This window comes from Venturia canescens, chromosome 7 (genome assembly GCF_019457755.1).
Source record: "Venturia canescens isolate UGA chromosome 7, ASM1945775v1, whole genome shotgun sequence".
NCBI lineage: Eukaryota > Metazoa > Arthropoda > Insecta > Hymenoptera > Ichneumonidae > Venturia > Venturia canescens.
This window is the reverse complement of record NC_057427.1, coordinates 10,499,086-10,516,866: the sequence shown is the minus strand read 5'-3', so window position 1 is coordinate 10,516,866 and position 17,781 is coordinate 10,499,086. Positions and strand designations below refer to the sequence as shown.

The 17,781-nt window shown below is 38.8% G+C and overlaps 3 protein-coding genes across 3 annotated transcripts; 1 reads left to right on the top strand and 2 right to left on the bottom strand.

Moving 5' to 3' along the window:
- Nucleotides 1–2,767: 2,767 nt before the first annotated feature.
- LOC122413215 (microfibrillar-associated protein 1-like) lies at nucleotides 2,768–6,054 on the bottom strand. Its single transcript, XM_043423405.1, has 4 exons — nucleotides 5,553–6,054; nucleotides 4,316–4,998; nucleotides 3,938–4,104; nucleotides 2,768–3,844 (listed from the first exon to the last, which is right to left on the bottom strand). The coding sequence occupies exons 1-4, from the start codon at nucleotides 5,641–5,643 to the stop codon at nucleotides 3,409–3,411; spliced, it is 1,377 nt and encodes a 458-aa protein (XP_043279340.1). The 5' UTR covers nucleotides 5,644–6,054; the 3' UTR covers nucleotides 2,768–3,408.
- Nucleotides 6,055–6,116: 62 nt separating this feature from the next.
- On the top strand, nucleotides 6,117–12,270 carry LOC122413213 (non-lysosomal glucosylceramidase). Its single transcript, XM_043423403.1, has 13 exons — nucleotides 6,117–6,429; nucleotides 7,310–7,401; nucleotides 7,784–7,970; nucleotides 8,099–8,376; nucleotides 8,512–8,745; nucleotides 8,831–8,960; nucleotides 9,364–9,609; nucleotides 9,961–10,205; nucleotides 10,372–10,630; nucleotides 10,827–10,969; nucleotides 11,113–11,219; nucleotides 11,295–11,486; nucleotides 11,949–12,270. The coding sequence occupies exons 1-13, from the start codon at nucleotides 6,293–6,295 to the stop codon at nucleotides 12,150–12,152; spliced, it is 2,454 nt and encodes an 817-aa protein (XP_043279338.1). The 5' UTR covers nucleotides 6,117–6,292; the 3' UTR covers nucleotides 12,153–12,270.
- Nucleotides 12,271–12,670: 400 nt separating this feature from the next.
- Nucleotides 12,671–17,404, bottom strand: LOC122413214 (cytochrome P450 CYP12A2-like). Its single transcript, XM_043423404.1, has 8 exons — nucleotides 17,201–17,404; nucleotides 16,253–16,496; nucleotides 15,970–16,166; nucleotides 14,282–14,483; nucleotides 13,912–14,080; nucleotides 13,560–13,811; nucleotides 13,193–13,408; nucleotides 12,671–13,016 (listed from the first exon to the last, which is right to left on the bottom strand). Exons 1-8 carry the CDS (start codon nucleotides 17,391–17,393, stop codon nucleotides 12,909–12,911), a joined length of 1,581 nt encoding a protein of 526 aa, XP_043279339.1. The 5' UTR covers nucleotides 17,394–17,404; the 3' UTR covers nucleotides 12,671–12,908.
- Between the last annotated feature and the right edge of the window lie 377 nt (nucleotides 17,405–17,781).

Genomic DNA, 17,781 nt, shown 5'->3' with positions numbered 1-17,781 from the left:
TCGAATTCATAGCCACTTACAGACACGAACGAGGTGAAAGCGTACACCGCGTACACTGGGTAGTAGACCTGTGGCACCTGTGGCACCTACGACCAAATTGGAGGGGATGGTCGAGACATTGTGCCGACGGCGCCAATTTTGACCGCATAAAGCGTTTGCGTTGAAATAATAACCTTACTTCTCCTACATAGAAACACACATATATATATATAATGAAAAGAAAATTCTGAACAAAAATAGTGAATGTAAGCCTATCGAATTCTTATTCTGAGATGATATTAATCGCTGGGTGTAGTTATTTTCCATGGACCATTTATCCTTCAAACTCTTCTGATGAGCATGTATAATTTTTTTTTTACGTTATTCGAAATACTTTATTTGAATCATTGGTTCAGCGTTCGATCGTCAATTTGAGATTCTCGGGTACAATCCCCTTATTTATATATATACTTTTTTTTATTTGGGAAAAACTCTTTGGCAAAATAATTTGTCTTTTTCAATAGTTTCGTATGTGAATGATCAATTTTCGCAATAGAAAATCAAAATTCCTAATTGTTATTATGATTTGATGCAAGAAAATCATCGATCATCATCGACTTGTTCATAAGAGCTGTCAACGAAGTTTTTCGATAGGCGTCGATTTCAGAATTGAGCCGCGGAAAGGTCTATTATACATTTGATTTTTTTTTTTCAATCAAAATTGAAAACCATCCAGTCAAATTTGATTTTCGTTGTGTAAAAAACCCACAAGTTCAATAGTTATTCATAGGGCGAAAAATAATTTATGAAAGCGAACGAAAATGGAGAAATCGGAAAAAAATTGAATCTATAATAATTAAAAGAATCGTTTGAAAGAAAATTCGAATTCATTTGAAGTAGTTCGCCTGTCGCTAGATTTATGTTTTTTCAAATATTTAGCGTCGAGTCGGTGCCGCGTCTCTTGATTTCAAGAGTTTGGAAATAAATCAAGAGGCACAGTAGTGACTGGACGCCCAGTATTAAAAGAAAATTAGAAAATTAGAAATGTTAATTTGCATGAAAATTTTTCATTAAAATCGATCATTTTGTAGAGAACATTTCGATGACTTCGATCTCATTACTTGAAGGTCTTTAAGGTCTTCATTGTCACAGTGATTGTTTACTGAAAAAAATATTTTTTTTCAACATCACGTTAAAGGCTCTAATCGGACATACCGACGATCATGAGGATCCACCTACCGAACCATTGAACGTTTTCAAATACGATCAAGCTCTCGCGTGATGCCCAGCTATAGATCGTCGTCAAGCGTCTACGTTGTTACGCAAGTCTGTGACGACCTCATGGCTGAATTCCCATTTCCGAATAGCGAATATCACAGTTATCACCATCTCCCAAACTTTGCGCAAGTTTCTCCCGGTGTCGAGGCAAATGGCCTCGATTACCGATTCGAAAAAGTCGCCTAAAACTTTTGGCACATCTACAAATTCCGCCATTTTGCCGTATTTTTCCTCGCGGAGTATTCAAAGTAATTGCAGGGAAAATTTGCTTGTTAGTTCAGACTATGTGAGAACTCAGCACGGAATGTTGAAATTTTAACGATTTTTGTTTATATTTCAATTTTATAGTAACTTTTTCATTGTTTTAAAAACATGATAGCATTAAAATGCAGTTGTTTTCGTTTTTATGGGAACTCGTTGACTTACTTCATCGCCGACAATGAAATCTCGATCCGTTTGAAATTTAACGAATGTTTCGATTATTTCTTGGAGTTTTGGCGCGTATGCCATTAGGGCCGTGTAAAAACCATATTTTACGGGCCAAAGAAGCAAAGGTAAAGGCTTTTTCTACCGAAAAAGTTGGTAATTTTCTTTAAAATCGTACAAAATCATATTTTTTTATAACCGGTACAACAATTTACCAAAATTTCATCTTCGTAGGTACCCAATAGAGTTGTCATACATTAATTATAATAATCAATGTCAATAAGTTGAATTTTGTTAATATCCCCGTACAGGTTTATTGGTTCAGATTATTTTTTCCATGGATAAAGGTTCGATTCGAGAGCTACGACAAATTTTAACGAACGTTGCATGTACACCATGATGCAAAAAGAAATCAGTGAATTGAATCTTGCGATTGTTACGAGAAAAAATAATGAATTGTCACTTGTAATGGGAGTTTTTTAAAATTTTCAGCCACTTTCAGCAAGCAAGTGTCGAAACAGCCAATTTGTGTTATTCACGAAACCCCTGGCGCAAATCCCAAATTTACGTATAAGTACAAATTTTTAGATTTGAAGAATAAATTTGTCACAATTTTTTATCCCTTTCAAATTTCAGTCCTTGCGCATTGATAAGAACTGAAAAAATACTGACAATCTTTTACAGCTATGAAAGCTTGTGTGCAAAATCCTGAAGATTATCAAACCACATTATATCATATTTCAGGTTGATCTCATTGACGGTTGATGGAACGCAAACAGTAATGGTGACACTGGAGGTCACGATCGCCGGAAAAACGAAGACGTTTCGTGGATTTGGAGCGAACAAGAAACAAGCTAAATGTACTGCCGCTAAGCAAGCTCTCAAGTGCATCAGAAGCAACGCGTGAAATGTGTAGCTTTTTATCTTTCCCATCTTTCTATGATTTCATTTCCCATTTGTATATCTCGAAAAAGTTTCTTTTTATATACATAGAGTTTACAACCTGCAATACCTAACATTCAGTTGTTTCGTTCTTTAATGAAATATTGTTAGAGAATAACAGAAAGATTGCATTAGACGGTCAAACATTTCAACGAAAGTTTATTTCGAGATATGCGAGTCTCATTAGATTTCGCATTTACACACTTTTCATACTCGGGTCGAACTGACGAGAGCGTTCCTCGTCAACCGTCGTCAATTTTAAGTCGAATCGGAGCAATACTCCTTACAATATTTTACGTCTCGGTATCTTCACGTATACCACTCACAATTAGAACGCACACACGCACAGACACCCATACGTACAATCGCATCCTACATTCACACCACAATATTCAGATTTTCTTTTGACACAAAAAAATTATAAAAATAGCTATCGAGTTAACCGTTCGATCAAACGTTGAAAGAAGATATTAGACAATATCTTCGCAATATTAAACAATTTAATAGAGGACGAGCAGACGCGATATTAGCCCCTTCCGTTTTAATTTCATTGACTTTGTTGTTCATTAGATCAATAACATGTGATTAAACGTATTCTCAATTATTTGTAACGACGATTACAATGTTACAATGTAAACCTGAGACATTTCCATAATTAAATAGTGTTATAATTAGTTAGATTATGTAAATGAACGTTATGTACAAAAAAATAAATATAATGTATACCGAGGCTCAACCGAGTTTCTTGATAAAATTTCCAATTTATTGTTTATTTTATTTGTTTCAATTGGTGGTTTTGAGTTTTTTTAGTGACGGTCGGTCGAAGTATTGTTTCATTCCTGCAGCCTGATTGTTATGAAACTTTAGGTTCTGGGCAGTCTCAGAAATCCAAGGTGAGTCGAACTGTGTAGTATCTTGATCGACGAGATGAGTATACTTAGTTCTTCCACTCCGTCCGAAGTTCTTAACTTGCATTACCTTTGGCAATACAGTTTTATCGAAGTGATCTTCAAGCGTAGCTCCGGAGAAGTCACGCTTGAATATCGTGTCATCACGATCAAGATAAAAGGCACCGCGATGATAATATTTTTGCAAAAATTTATATTTTCCCTTCGCTGCTTTATTTGTTATTGTCTTTGGATTAAGACGTGCCTCTTGTCGTCTCTCCTCTTCCGTCATATTTCGGATCCTCTCGATTTCTAATCGTTCTTTCTCGATTCTAAAATGAAAAATTTGTCGAAATTATTGACGTGTTTTTATTCAGGTGAAGGGAATAAAGTTGAAGAATGTATGAAAAGTATTGAACACTCACGTTTCTCTTTCTTCTCTATCGCGTTTGATTCTCTTGAGCTCCCGCAATTTCCACGCCTCGTACTCAACCTCGTCGTTCTCGTCGTCAGTGCAGACGTCGTCGAGTTTGCACTCTTGATCTGTACTCTTCGGCAATTGAGTCTCTTTGCGAATCACCTCTTCCACCATCTAAATGAAAAAAAGTGAGTATTTGAGTAGATGTTGGGTCATGGTATGCAAGAAATCAAAAAGTAGATTGTTTGGCTTTCCTGCAAAAGCCGACCTAACGATTCTTCTATCATTGCGTAGATTTATTTTCGAATTGGAGTTACGTTTTGAAAGTTATTAAATTATCAAACATGTTATTGCATTTGAAAATGATAATTCGTCTCAAACTTACTCTTAACGTTTGCCTTTTCCGTTCGTCTGATAATTTCTTTGCTTCGGCTTCGGCCTGTTTTTGCTTGATAGCCTCCTTCTCTTTTTCCATGACAGTGATACGATCTCTTTTCCGTACAAAAACAGGTTTCAAACGTGGTCCAGTCTCTTCCTCGGAATCGGTATATTCCTCGTACTCGGAACTCTCGTCAGAGCTCTCGCCAGACTTGTCTTCGTCGATGTTTTGAGTAAGTTCCTCGTCGACTTCCTTATTTGAAAGAAGTCTCTGTTTCAGAGCCACACGGCGTCTCTCAATTTCTGTGTCAGATAATTCTTCATCCTCGGATGAATCGGAACTGTCCAGTTTGATTCGCTCTCTCGCTCTTTCCGGTTCTGTTTCCAGAATTTCTGGTTCGTGAATTTGACGATGGCGTTCTGGAGAAGCTTCTGATTCTCTTTCTCGTTGTCGCTCTAACCGTGTTAGTCTACGAAGACGAGGATCATCTTCCTCATGCTCTCTTGGCAATGCATGCGAAGGAACCACTTGATTTGATCCACTTTCACTCTCTTCATAAGATTTGTGGGCGCATTTGTCAATGAAATCATCTTCCTCTGATTCTTCTTCTGAACTTGCTGCAGGAGCATAATCAGGACGCTTGCCGGACACGTATCGATGAACTTTGACTTTTTTCATAGACACCTCACCTATTCAAACAAAAACAAAAGTTAATAATAATTTAAACAGGATTTGGAAAATTTGAGACTTTCATGAGATAAGTATAAAAATCAAGCAAAATGCAATAATCGAAACCACTGTTATTTGTACTAATAATCCAGAATATAACAATACTATTAAATGGTAGTGTTAGCATTTGTAGTACAAATAGCGACTCCTCAAACGCTTTTACGATTTAACAATGTTTTTGGTCCATCAAATTATATCTTTTATTTCTCAACTTTTCATAAAATCATAGTCTAATTCTGACAATAAAAGGTCTTTTAAAGTATCATAGTTAGATAAAGCAAGCTCCGCTAATTTGAAAGTTTTGCTGGGATCGTTACTTAACGATTCTATGTAATATTTTTTATATATTTTTTCACAATACACAATAAAAATCAATAATCTTTCTTACAGACCAAATGGTCAATTAACTTTCTTCATTCATTATTTATGTAACCCTAAAAATTGTATTTATGTAACCCTAAAATTCTTTGGGGCCGTTAGTGTTAGATACCCCGCTGATTGGGCATAAATTTACCTTTGTCATTCTTGACAGGAACAGCACCAGCCGTACTCTGTATACCCATGGGTGCGGGTGCTAAAGAATTATTCGTTACGAAGTAATCCATCGTGCTGAGTTGCACAGATATTCGGTATACAAAAATCCGTAAGAACGAGGTTAGGTTTTTTAGTTTTACGAAATGTTCGTTCCGATGTGTAGTATAATTTACTCAAACGTTTCTTCACAAGTTCATTGTTTGAGAGGAAATCTGTCGTAACAAGAATCGATACAGCGTTGTAATAAATTTTTGAGAAAAAACTTTGCAATAACAGTTGTGCCTGTTCCCTCAAGTCCTATCAATTTTCACTGACGATTGCGACGGTTGGTCAACGACTTTTAACGAATTTTGAATTTTTGATTGAACGAATATTCTTCGTTTTCTTCGTCGGATCGAGGGCGAAGGAGAGGGGGGGAAACATTTGCACTACCACCAACAACAAACACCACTACACTACACTAAACTCGAACTTCAGGCTGTACAAAACAACACTATGATACGCGCGCAATACTTCGGATATGCCAAGGGAGGGGTTAAAATTCAGTGTGATAGTAAATTCCGACAGATTTGCATCGCTGATTGTATTACGGTATTATGCTATTACACTGAAAAACGGAGATCTTTCGATGAATTCAGTGATCGTATGGATATAGAAAAAAAAGTTATTGTTAAATACTTGACGTATAATTGAAGGGAAAATTAATATAAAAAAAGAAACATGGACACGGGCGGTATTACTGAGATACCACGGTACGGCTTTAAGGTCCGTCTTGATCACGAATTCCCTGAAAAATGGTCGCCTAGTTGTCGGCTACGGCTTAGTCAATTGTATAATATTGTAGTGACGAGCTGGAGGTTAGTGATAAATTTTATATTTTGTATTCCGGTGCACGTTTTTATTTATACACGAATTGATTGTGTGTTTGTACCATCAACTGCCCCATCTGCAAACTTGACGCTATCTAATTCGATCTTTTGTGTCAACTTGCATGTCTGTTTTGTTTCTACTCGCAGTGTAAGGTAAACCGCATAAAAAAATAAAATGCAAAATGAAAAAGGAATGTAAATAACATTTCTTATCAGAGATCAGAAGGTCCATGGGAACCGTGGGCTGATGGACTGATAAAAAAGGGACCTCCTTAAATTAATGTTTAACAGTATCGCGCTATAGTTACTTTATAATCGAATAAACGAAATTTTGGGTGCACATTAATCAAACATTTATTGTTTTCATAAAATCGATTGCATCGAGAACTAAGTCCACGTATAACCGTTCAGTGGTCACGAATGATTCAATAATATCTGAGTATGGTCATTAGATGATTAAATAACTTGACTAAATACCGACGGTTGTCGCTTGTACTTTTAATTTATGCAATGCGACCAGCATGTCGGTGCACAGTCGTGTACCGACGTTCGTTAAAATTCTAGGGAAACCAACGGGTTTAAGTACCGATTGTCGATAATATCGAAATGAGTTTGCGACGCAAGTACCTCCGCAGCGAGACAATCGATCCTGTAACACTATTTTTTCTGTTATCATCGTCGATAAACTAGTATACTGTGATAGAGTTTTTCTCCAGCTGATAATTTCGTAGCTGTATTATTTTAGCTGGCGCCACTAACACTATTTTTAACCTCGAAAAATGGAAATTGGAATTCTTTTGAGTTAGAGAAATATATGATACAAAGAAAGATAAAAACACGTTAGACAAGAGACGAAAATTATTTTCAGATATGTATTTTATTATTGGAACGCTGTGAAGCGGAAGAAGAAATTGCCGTGCATGGACTTTTTCTATCCCAGGACTGGAATGCGAATTTACGGTTTGTTACACAATTTGAGCGGTATTAAAAATATCGAGGGAATATATAGCGAGAGAAACTCATCAGGTTCAAGAGATGAATTTTCCGAAACGGTCAAAATAACGCGCTATCGTAAGCGAGCAAACCCATAGCTCGTGCGTTTGCGGTTGCCGAAAATAATGTGATTCTTGAATTAGTAATATATCGTTTCGATATGATTTTCCGATATTTAATAAATCCACGAGAAAGATAGTTTTCCGATGAATCATTTTATCGAGTATTATTTCAGTGAATATTAAGTGAAAAATCATACAATTTCGAGGTTATGGTACGGATGAATTGGCGCCGAAATTTATTGACGTTTCTTAATATATAAATAGAAAGAATGATATTGTGTAAAAAGGTGCACCGATCGGCGGATTGGGAGCAGGTACGATGGGACGAGGTTTTAAAGGTGAATTTTGCCGTAACGGTCTAGTACCCGGAATTTATCAATATAACATCGTAGATGCGAATCGTTTTATCGTTACGATCAGGAGCACAGATGGGAATACACTTTATCAGCGAGTTTTGTCGCCGGGTTCGAGCCGGTAAGAGACCTCTCGATCAATTTTATGTACACATATAAAATCCACCGTATACACGAGAGTCGTCGAGCGCTCCAAATATCGCGTTCTATTTATTAAATTAAACATTATTCCTTTCGTTCGGAGATCAGAAAGCGAAAAAATCTGTCCAGTTGGGACTGGAACTACGATGGCAAGGATGCTTTTTACACAGCGCTTTATCCACGTTCGTGGACTGTTTACGAAATACCTCAATTTCAACTCAGGCTTATTTGTCGTCAAATATCTCCGGTCATACCACACAATTACAAAGACAGCTCGCTACCCTGCGCCATTTTTGTTTGGCAAATCGACAATTCGTCCAATCGTGATTTCGACATCAGCATTACGTTCGTCTTTCAAAGTGGACAAGGCAACGAAAACAGCGAAGGTACGATTTAGTCACTTTGCGGTTAGAAATCGTTCTGTGTTTTTCAAGGGCTTTTGACCGTGAATCTCGATTTAGACAAAAACGTTGTTTGAATCTGAATTTGGGAAGAAGAAAGTGACAAACGATCGTTGACAGGTGACAAATGGAACGAGTCATTCGAGTACGAGGATGATACGATTGGTGTGATGATACACCAGCAGTTGAATTCGATGCCGTGCACATATGCGGTCGCTGGGAGGTCACGAAGCGGTGTTTTCATATCGCGCAAGGTTAATTTCGACCCGTCCGGCGATGGCCGCGATTTGTGGACGTCTTTAAATGACACGGGAAAACTTGACTCCCGAGCGGAAAAAAATAGCGAAAAAACAAGTACGAAATATTTAATATATGGGAGTGAAAACGCTTCGTTAAAACTTCGTTATGCCCGATTCGGCCTTTCGTGTTATTGCTTCAGAAAAAGAAACAGCTTGTGCTGTTTGCGCTTCGACTTTCGTCGCGGCAGGAGAAACGCGTGACGCGGAATTCAGTCTGGTTTGGGACATGCCGAAAATTCACTTCGTGGACAATCGCCGAGAATGGATGAGGTTCGTAATTGCATTTTTAATTGAATTTTTACGAATAAATATCACACGATCGTTTATTGAAATTTCGCACAGGAAAACAGGTGTTTTGGGGCATTTCTTTCTTCTAATTTTCGATAAAAAATCGTAATTTTCTGTTTTATCGCACGCAAACTAACGCTGGTAAGGCTGGGCTGCATATTTCCTTCTTTTCGATCGTACCCTAACCTCCGAACACTCTCATTTTCATTTCAGACATCCCGACAGCCTCGCGAGTGCGCGCAACGACATTTTTCTTTGAGTTCGAAGCCCCGAATGAAAATAATAGAACACTCGAGTCGATCATCTCATTAATCCACTTTTTTCATCGCGGTACGTCCGACTTTTTTAAAACACGCATCGAATCCTGGAAAACTTGAAATTTTAGATTTTACACGACGTATTTCCACGACGACGAAAAATCCGTTGCTCCGGAGATATCGAATTATGCTTTGAAGAATTATGCCTCCTGGGAAAACGATATACACAAGTGGCAGAGCGAAGTATTGGACGATGAGGCCTTGCCGGATTGGTACAAAAGTGCATTGTTCAACGAATTGTATTACGTCGCTGACGGTGGAACCGTTTGGTTACGTCCGAGCGAAAATGATCACTTCCCCGTGACCGATCCCCGGTGAATTTCAATTTAATTTTCACTCCATCGATTTTAAGGCTTCTCGAGATTGCATTCAATGCTTTTGAGGATTTTAACCTTTTTTTCTTCGAATCAAAACTCTGAATTGAGCGTCATCGAGTTTTGTTTTTTTCCATCAGAGACAATATTTTATTGGTCAGATCGAAATATAGAAATTTCGCGAGTCTCGGAAGTCACGAATTTCCTTCGTCTCTGTTTTTCTAAGATTTTACTTTCGTTTTTATGAAAATTCCAGTTTTATCATTGAATAACGTCTCGAGTTATGTCTTCATGAGTTTTGATTTAGTTTTCAATTGTGATGATTTACGACGAGGATATTTTATAAATCAGGCACAAGTACGGACGCTTCGCGTATCTGGAAGGTCACGAATACAGAATGTACAACACTTACGATGTTAATTTTTACGCGTCTTTCGCTCTTGCGAGTTTATGGCCGAATTTGGAAGCCTCGTTGCAGTACGAGGTTCGTGATGCCGTACAAAAAACGCACGATGAATCGCGAACGCTGATTTTCCGTGGTGGTAAAGCCGCGAGGAAGGTCGCAGGTTCCGTGCCTCACGACATGGGCGATCCCTGTTAGTAAGAGCGTACAATAAATCACGGTAAAACGAGACTTGACCGTTATTTTTTGTTTCTCCAAGCCGTTAAAATTATCTCAAAACGTTTTTTTTTTCAACAACTTTCGCGTCCTTTATTATTGGTTTGTGAAGGAATAAAAAAGCATAATGTTTTCGTCCCCAGCGGAGGAGCCATTCGAACGGATAAATGCTTACCCGATCCACGACGTTTCCAACTGGAAAGATTTGAATCCAAAATTCGTCTTAAGCTGTTATCGGGACTACGCGATGACCGGCAATTCACAGCAGCTGAAAGATTTTTGGGTGACCTTGAAAGAAGTTATTGAACATTCGATGAGGTCGGACAAGGACGGGGACGGTCTTATCGAGAATTCGGGAATTCCGGATCATACTTACGACCTTTGGATGCCCGAGGGCCCGAGGTAAAATGATAAAGAAATGAATGATGAAACGTTCCTGCTCTCCTCACAGCCGGAGAATATGCAAAATTTTATTGAATATCTTGATAAAATATTTTCGAGCTTTCTCCTTGAAAATTCAATATACGATTGATACACCTTTTCCAATATCTTAACCCCTCGCTGCTGCTGCTGCTGCTGATTTTTTTTTTATTCGAAGCTCGTATTGCGGAAGCTTGTGGCTCGGAGCTCTCAGGTGCTTTACAAAAATTGCCGAGATTCTCGATCATAAAGAGACGGCTATGGAATATGAAGCTGTATTGGCCAAGGCTAGTGAGGCCTTTCAGGAAAAACTGTGGAATGGCAAGTTTCATCAAATATTCCCAATCGATTTCGTACACTCGTACAATTGCCAGTAAAGAAATCCGTTCATTTTTTTTTTATTCCGAGGACTCAATAGGCTGAAAGAAATAATCGATTTTCGTTGCTTCTTCTGGAATTTTCAGGTCATTATTATAACTTCGACAGCAGCAAATCGATACATCAGAAAGTAATAATGAGCGATCAACTCTGCGGACAATGGTATCTCCAGGCCTGCGGATTCGGTCACGAAGTATGTGATCGTTTGAAAAGAATTTTTAAAAAATGCTGTCGGAAAAACTCTGATAAAACGCCTATTTCTCGGCAGATTTTCCCCGAGGATCGCGTTAAGTCGGCTCTGCGGGTGATTTTTCACAATAACGTCATTAAGTTTAAGGACGGTCAACAAGGAGCCGTTAATGGTTACGTTCCGGGGGTTGGTATAGACACTGTAACGGTACAGAGCGAAGAAATGTGGACCGGAGTCACTTATGGTTTAGCTGCTCTGATGATACACGAGGTGAATATTAATGGGAGTAAAACAAAATTACTTTGTCGGGTTATACTGACAACAGAAATTTGTTGACTCAACTAAATGTTTCTTGATGATTTCAACGACTTTTCGTTGTATCGGACCACATTCGTTTGAGTCAGCGAATCAGGTGATGGGCTCAAACAAATTTTTGCGGGGATAAAGAACTGAATTATTGCTCTTCGGACCAACAGTTTTTTTTTTAGTTTGATATTTTAATTTTCTATTCGTCCAAGCGTAAGAATTTTCGTCGCATCGATTTACCCACAGAATCGACGTTCTGCCCTTCAGTAATATTCAATGCAAAATGTTTTTGTAAACTGAGCTGAAAGCGCTGTAAAATAGACGATCGAAGAATATCGCTGCCCTTATTTTTCTTATTTTCTTTTGAAATGTTGTTTTATTAATAATAGCAATAATAATGTGAATAACAAATCGGGATGTGAACAGGGCATGATCGAGGAAGGTTTTCAAACTGCAGAGGGTGTTTATAGAACGGTATACGAGAAAATAGGTCTTGGCTTCGAAACTCCCGAGGCGCTACAAGAGAACAAGGTTTATCGTTCCATTGGTTATATGAGGCCTCTGGCTATTTGGGGAATTCAGCACGCTTGGAAGATTCACAAGGAGAGATCAGCGGCGGCCACAGGATAATAGCGAAGTTACGATACTTTTTTTCAACATCATTATTATCACTGTATTTATTGGTCATTTGATATTTGCACTTTTCTCAGTATGAAACATAATAATAAACATTGTGTACGTCGACAAAGTCGTCGTTTTTATCACCGTACACTCCTTGCTCATCGGTCGGTTGATCTTAATTTCGACATAGTCTGAACCTGAGTTCGAAAACTTCGAGAAAACTTGACTTTTTTCAAAGGTCTATCAAACAATAGGAAAACTTGCGCAAACGAGGTTATATTTTCAGCTGAATTTTTGATTACGAAAATTCGAACGATGTCGGTTTCGAGCTGCTAATACGAACTGTCGGCGGACACCGCGGTTCCAAATGTTTTCGAAAACCCTGAATACTTGGTTTTGTCATAATTTAACAACAACAGCAGTTCAGATGAGAAACATAAATGTAGCGACTGAAGATGCTGAGAATTTTCGATATTTGGACTCTTAATGTTTTGACCTTTTGGGACTCTTCAATAACCTAACGCATGTCAGAGATATTAAAATTTTATTATTTCGTTACATCGATAAACGGTGCATTTTTGTGCACATTTTTTATGTGCATTCGTTTTTCGTTTCATTGTCATTTTCTAGCGATAGCCGGTTTACTTAAAACTCATAGAAAACTCAATGACACCTTGACATTGAAGATTAACTTTGAAAACTGAATTTCACTTAAAGCGGACGTTTGTCATGAATTATTACGCATGAAAATAGCTTCAATGGTTTCTACAAATCGATCAATGTGAACTCCAGGGGCGAGTCAATCGTATTAATGAAACGAGTTTTAATCTTAAGGGGTGGTTCTTTCCATTCCACTTTGAAATTTCTGAAAACCTGTGTACGAAAAAAAAAAAAAAAAACAAGTTAAAATATCATTATATAATTTTGTTATGAAAAGTGAAAAATGAAGGTTGAATCGAATAATTGAACGGGCGGAAAAATACGATTTTCTCTTGCATATTGTTCGGGTATTTGGTGCTCGTTCAGCGAGTTTTGGAATCGTCGTTAACCTTCAACGCGAGAGTTTCGATCTCAAGTTGAGCGAATCTTCGACCGATACAAGTGCGCGCACCGAAGCCGAACGGCATGTAGACAAACGGGTGAGTATCCTTCGCCGAAGCTACGCCCTTGCTGTCACGTAGCCATCTTTCGGGTAGGAAAGCTTCAGGATTTGGGAAATGCGCGGATTCCTGAGAAAGCAGCCCGTGAATAGCCAAGACGTTGATCTGAGGCAGAAAAAAGGGGGAAAAAAATGTTTTCCTTCGTCACGAAGAATAAAATAAACGAGGAATTTAATCTCCTCTCGAGTAATCGCTTGGCAGTTTTGCACCGGCAACTGCAAAATAATCTCGCTCTATTTGGAGATTTTGAACTTACACCAGCTGGGATCTCGTAGCCACCGATCACTACGTCTTTCGTCATCGTTCTCAGATTTGCAAACGCGATCGGTGAAAGTCTCAGAGACTCTTTGACGCACGCTTTTAAATACGGTATTTTACTCTTCAGTATTTCGTACGTGACCGGCGAATTTTTATCCGGCAAAGCTCTCAAAACTTCTTCCCTCAATTTTTCCTGAACCGGGGGATTCGACGCGATGTAATACAACATCGAACCGGCCGTGTTGCTCGTCTGTAACATCATTTTTTCAACTCCGCATGGAAACATTAATCGGTGGAAAATTAGCGATTTTCACAGATCGATTTCAACACGAATGATTGACTTTTTTTACCGTATCAATACCCCCGGCCAACATGTCCAGTGCTAATATGTAGCCCGTTCCCTCGTCGATGTTGAGCGAGTTTTCCAGAATACTTTTGTGTCGTGCCCTGTCTCTTTTTTCTTCCTCGTTACGCGCATTGAATCTCTCCTTTGCCGCGTCTACGTACTTCACTGAAATGCTGCCAACAAACGGGCGGTTTCTGTTCATTAATTTTCGATTTTTCAACGCCGGTTTTGCCACTTAATTCTGTTACTTTGACCCACTTTATTGTACGCTATTACTTATGTTGCATTCAAATTCCCGTAAAGTTAACTTAACGTAAAGATTCGAAATTAGGAATTTGAGGTGCGTTCGAGTGAAAAACCAGTGGCAGACGCACCTAGTTATTGAGTCTAGTGCAGCAAAGAGCCTTCTCAACTTCCGCGTTTTGTAATATTTCCACAAAGACGGTTTGACTTCGAGGACGAAAAACGAATCGAACATTACGTGCACAGCGTTTATCATTCTCTGCGGATCAGAATCCGGGCTGAGATCGTCGCTCAGGCAGCCCATCCGATGGTCCAGGGCTATTGCGCATATCGCTGGAAAACATCAAAATCTTATAACGATTCCTTCGTAATTGATTAGAATCATTGAAAAAATTGTAAAATACAGTTTCATTGCAGATAAATATGGCCAAATTGAAGATAGGAATTTTGAAGTTCTAGAGACAATTTTCGTGGGTGCAAATTCGCACCAGTGTCGTGACTGCGGGTTAATTATACTTTGAAATATAAGGGAAAGAGCATAAAAAGGCTTCGCTTCGTAAGTGAAACTACGAAGCAATGTTTCCCAATAGTTGTACCAATCCTTGATACGCCTTGGGCATACTTCATCGAGTACAATTTATTCTCGGGGTTGTAATGTCGATGGAAAAAACGTATAAACTCTCCCTCCCTCCCTCTCTCGATTCTGAATGAAGCTCGTATAATTACTCGCGGGCTTTCTGTCTGCGGGGTATTCCGCAAAGAAATCTCATTAATCCCGTAAACTCGGTTGGTCAATAATGGAAAAGGATGAAAAGGAAACAAAGAGTAAGAAAGAGATCTCGACGCGTAACGGCACAGAGCGAAACTCGGCGAAGTCGGTGCAAGGCCAACTGGATCGTTGGTTCGAAAGAAGTAACCGACGTTTCTGTGACTCGGACAACGCGAATGATATTCCCTCATAATGTACACGCGGAGGCCAAAATGCGGAAGCAGTTTTTTTTCGTAATATCGGAATTTGGAGCGAGCGCAGAGTGCAAGGTAAAAGTTAATCATGCTAAAGTTATGCCAGCAGGCTAGATCAGACTCGGAAAGAGGAAGAAAAAATCTCGAAACAAGGTACGAGTGTAGAGGAAGAAAAAAGGAATGAATCCTGGTGAGGAATGAAATTGCGAAAATTGGTATTCCGTACTTGCGAGATTGGAGCGCAGCCGGGGAGCGAAAGTTTTTTTAAAAAATATCATATTTTTCATTATCTAATGAAAAGGAGAGAGGAGAAAAATACTGCGCGGAAATATGAAAGGAGGCAGAGCGGAAGGGAGAGAGAGAAAGAGAGAAGTGAAAAGACGAGGCAAAAACTCATATTATGTAGATATAAAGTCCTCCGCCTCTTTGTCTCGTTTACTCATAAAACTTTATACTGGTTCGCTCTAATGGGTCACAACTTATTTCACGACGCCAGCTGATCTCGTTTACATTTCTCGCCTACTTTGTTTTTTCATAATCTCGTATTCCAAGCGTTATTATTTATCTTTTCGCACTGCCGTGCTACCAGCAGAGGCGCATTTTGTTACTTATCATCGCTTCTACGTGACTTTTGTAAATTGATTTAATTCAGCGAGGCTTTACTCGGGGCTTCCTACCAAAGCTCAAGTTTCTCGGACCTTCATGAGAAACATCATCAAGAAAAATCGATCAAGAAAGTACGCTCTCGGCTGAAAATAAAAGTTTACGAATCCGCTCGTCGATATTTACTGCCATCGAGACGCCTCCCTTTGGGGAGTTTGCGCTAATAAATATGTGCCGAGCGATTTGAACTTACATTCGAGCGCCCATTTATGCATCTCGTTGTTGAAACTTGGGGGCAACTTCAAAGTTTCTGCGTCTCGGAGTTTGCGCATTTTTTCAACGAATTCACCGGAAACTTGATCCACCTGAGCTACGTGGGGCATTATGGCATGTGGCTGCATCATGTACGGATTGACGTTGCTCCGAAATTTGTGCCACGCTTCCCCCTGGCTGTCCTTTTTTCAAATGATACTCTATGAAAACCAAGCTGTTTTTATAAAAATGATCGTACTTGCTCTCATTATGAAATAGCACACCTCGATGCCAGTCCAAGGTAACCGTTGAACATGCTCGCGTTCATTTCGCGATGTACTTTCAATGTTTCCATCGTGAGTCTACTCGGGAATGGACCTTCGACGCGATACATTTTCTCGCAATCTTCAACATTGAAGAGATACACCGTTGGTGACCGAGTCCAAATATCCTCGAGTCTGACAATGTCACCAAAATCTTGTCGCAGCATCTGCAATATCGTTTTTGAGCGTACGCTCCCATATCTGCCTGGATAAATGATGAAATTTTTCAAAATAAAGAAACCGAATGCAGGCAGAATTGAGCATTTTGCTTATTTTCACAGCAGGCTTCGCCACAAAAGATTTTTATAAACGTTCTGAATCAAGGTAATTTCAAAAATTATTCAAATTATCGTTAATGATCAGTTAAAAAATATATGGTTACGATATTTTACTAAAATTTCATAATTCCTCGTAATTTTGGAATTTTTATATTTTTCCTTCTGCATACGCCCCTGCTAGAATACAAATGAACGCTCAGAAGCGCGAGAACCTTGAAATTCTCCGACTCAAATTTCCATACGATTTTTATTACAATCATTTTTTTCTCAAAAACTAGACGGTGGATCGTATTTTTTTTCAATTTTTTCTTCAGAAGATAGTCTAACAGTGTGCTTTTTAAAATCAAAATGGTAAGAACCGTTCTTAAGTTATTTTGATACACATTTTTTGTTTGACGATTACCATGTTGTGCTCGGATGGAGAAACCATAGAACTTTAACCTGCGATATCTCAAAAACTATAGGGTACAAATACTTTTTTTTTTTTTTAATCGATTCGTTAGATTTTTCTGTGAGACGTATATTTTTTTCAAAATTTCCGTAAGAAATCGGGTTTCGGTATTGAACGCAAGCTCAATTAGAGATTCAGATTTTTCGGTGAGTATTTTATATTTTCTGCAAGTCTCAATACCTATTCCGGGTATGAATCTGAAGAGGTTGCCCACTAATGGCAGCCCCTTTGGTCCCGGAATGTCCTTGAAGGGGCGTATCGCATTAAAATTTTTCTCGCTTTCGGCAGCAACCGGGCAGACGTCCGCAGTCGAATTGCTCCTCGTGCTTCTTCCAATGTCTTTGATTTTTCCGATGACACGCCTCGGCTGCATTTTCGAAAGGATCGTCATACCTCTAACTGGAGAAACAAACGAAAATGAAAGTTAACGAGCGATCGACTCATCCGAAAACGAAGATTACAAACGATGATTGGAAGTTTAACATTTTAAGATTACAAACGATGATCGGCAGTCTTCAATCCACACAATTAAAAAAAGCATCAACGGGGCCAGCTCGGAACGAATAAAAAGTTGGAAAAAACGCTCCTCATTTTCATTCTTCCAACAATTTTAGTTTTCAATCTTAACGCATTTGAGCGAAGACGAAGTTTTCGAATCACCTGAACTCTTCGGGTCAGTGGTAAATCTGGAAAAGTGTTCTCATCCTCATTAGCCTGCGCAGACACACTTCGCGATCTCCCGTAACGTCGCAAATAGACGC

Bases quoted from the DNA above. Each gene is read 5' to 3' on its own strand.
- LOC122413214 (XM_043423404.1), bottom strand. From the start codon at position 17,393: ATGCAGCCGAGGCGTGTCATCGGAAAAATCAAAGACATTGGAAGAAGC. The intron at 16,167-16,252 runs GTGTGCTATTTC...AAAAAAGGACAG, and splicing joins TACCTTGGACTGGCATCGAG to CCAGGGGGAAGCGTGGCACA. The intron at 13,812-13,911 runs GTAAAAAAAGTC...ATGATGTTACAG, and splicing joins TGGCCGGGGGTATTGATACG to ACGAGCAACACGGCCGGTTC.
- LOC122413215 (XM_043423405.1), bottom strand. From the start codon at position 5,643: ATGGATTACTTCGTAACGAATAATTCTTTAGCACCCGCACCCATGGGT. The intron at 4,999-5,552 runs GTAAATTTATGC...TTGTTTGAATAG, and splicing joins TCCTGTCAAGAATGACAAAG to GTGAGGTGTCTATGAAAAAA. The intron at 3,845-3,937 runs GTGAGTGTTCAA...TTTTCATTTTAG, and splicing joins GATAGAGAAGAAAGAGAAAC to AATCGAGAAAGAACGATTAG.
- LOC122413213 (XM_043423403.1), top strand. From the start codon at position 6,293: ATGGACACGGGCGGTATTACTGAGATACCACGGTACGGCTTTAAGGTC. The intron at 7,971-8,098 runs GTAAGAGACCTC...TTCGGAGATCAG, and splicing joins TTGTCGCCGGGTTCGAGCCG to AAAGCGAAAAAATCTGTCCA. The intron at 8,746-8,830 runs GTACGAAATATT...TTATTGCTTCAG, and splicing joins AAAAAATAGCGAAAAAACAA to AAAAAGAAACAGCTTGTGCT.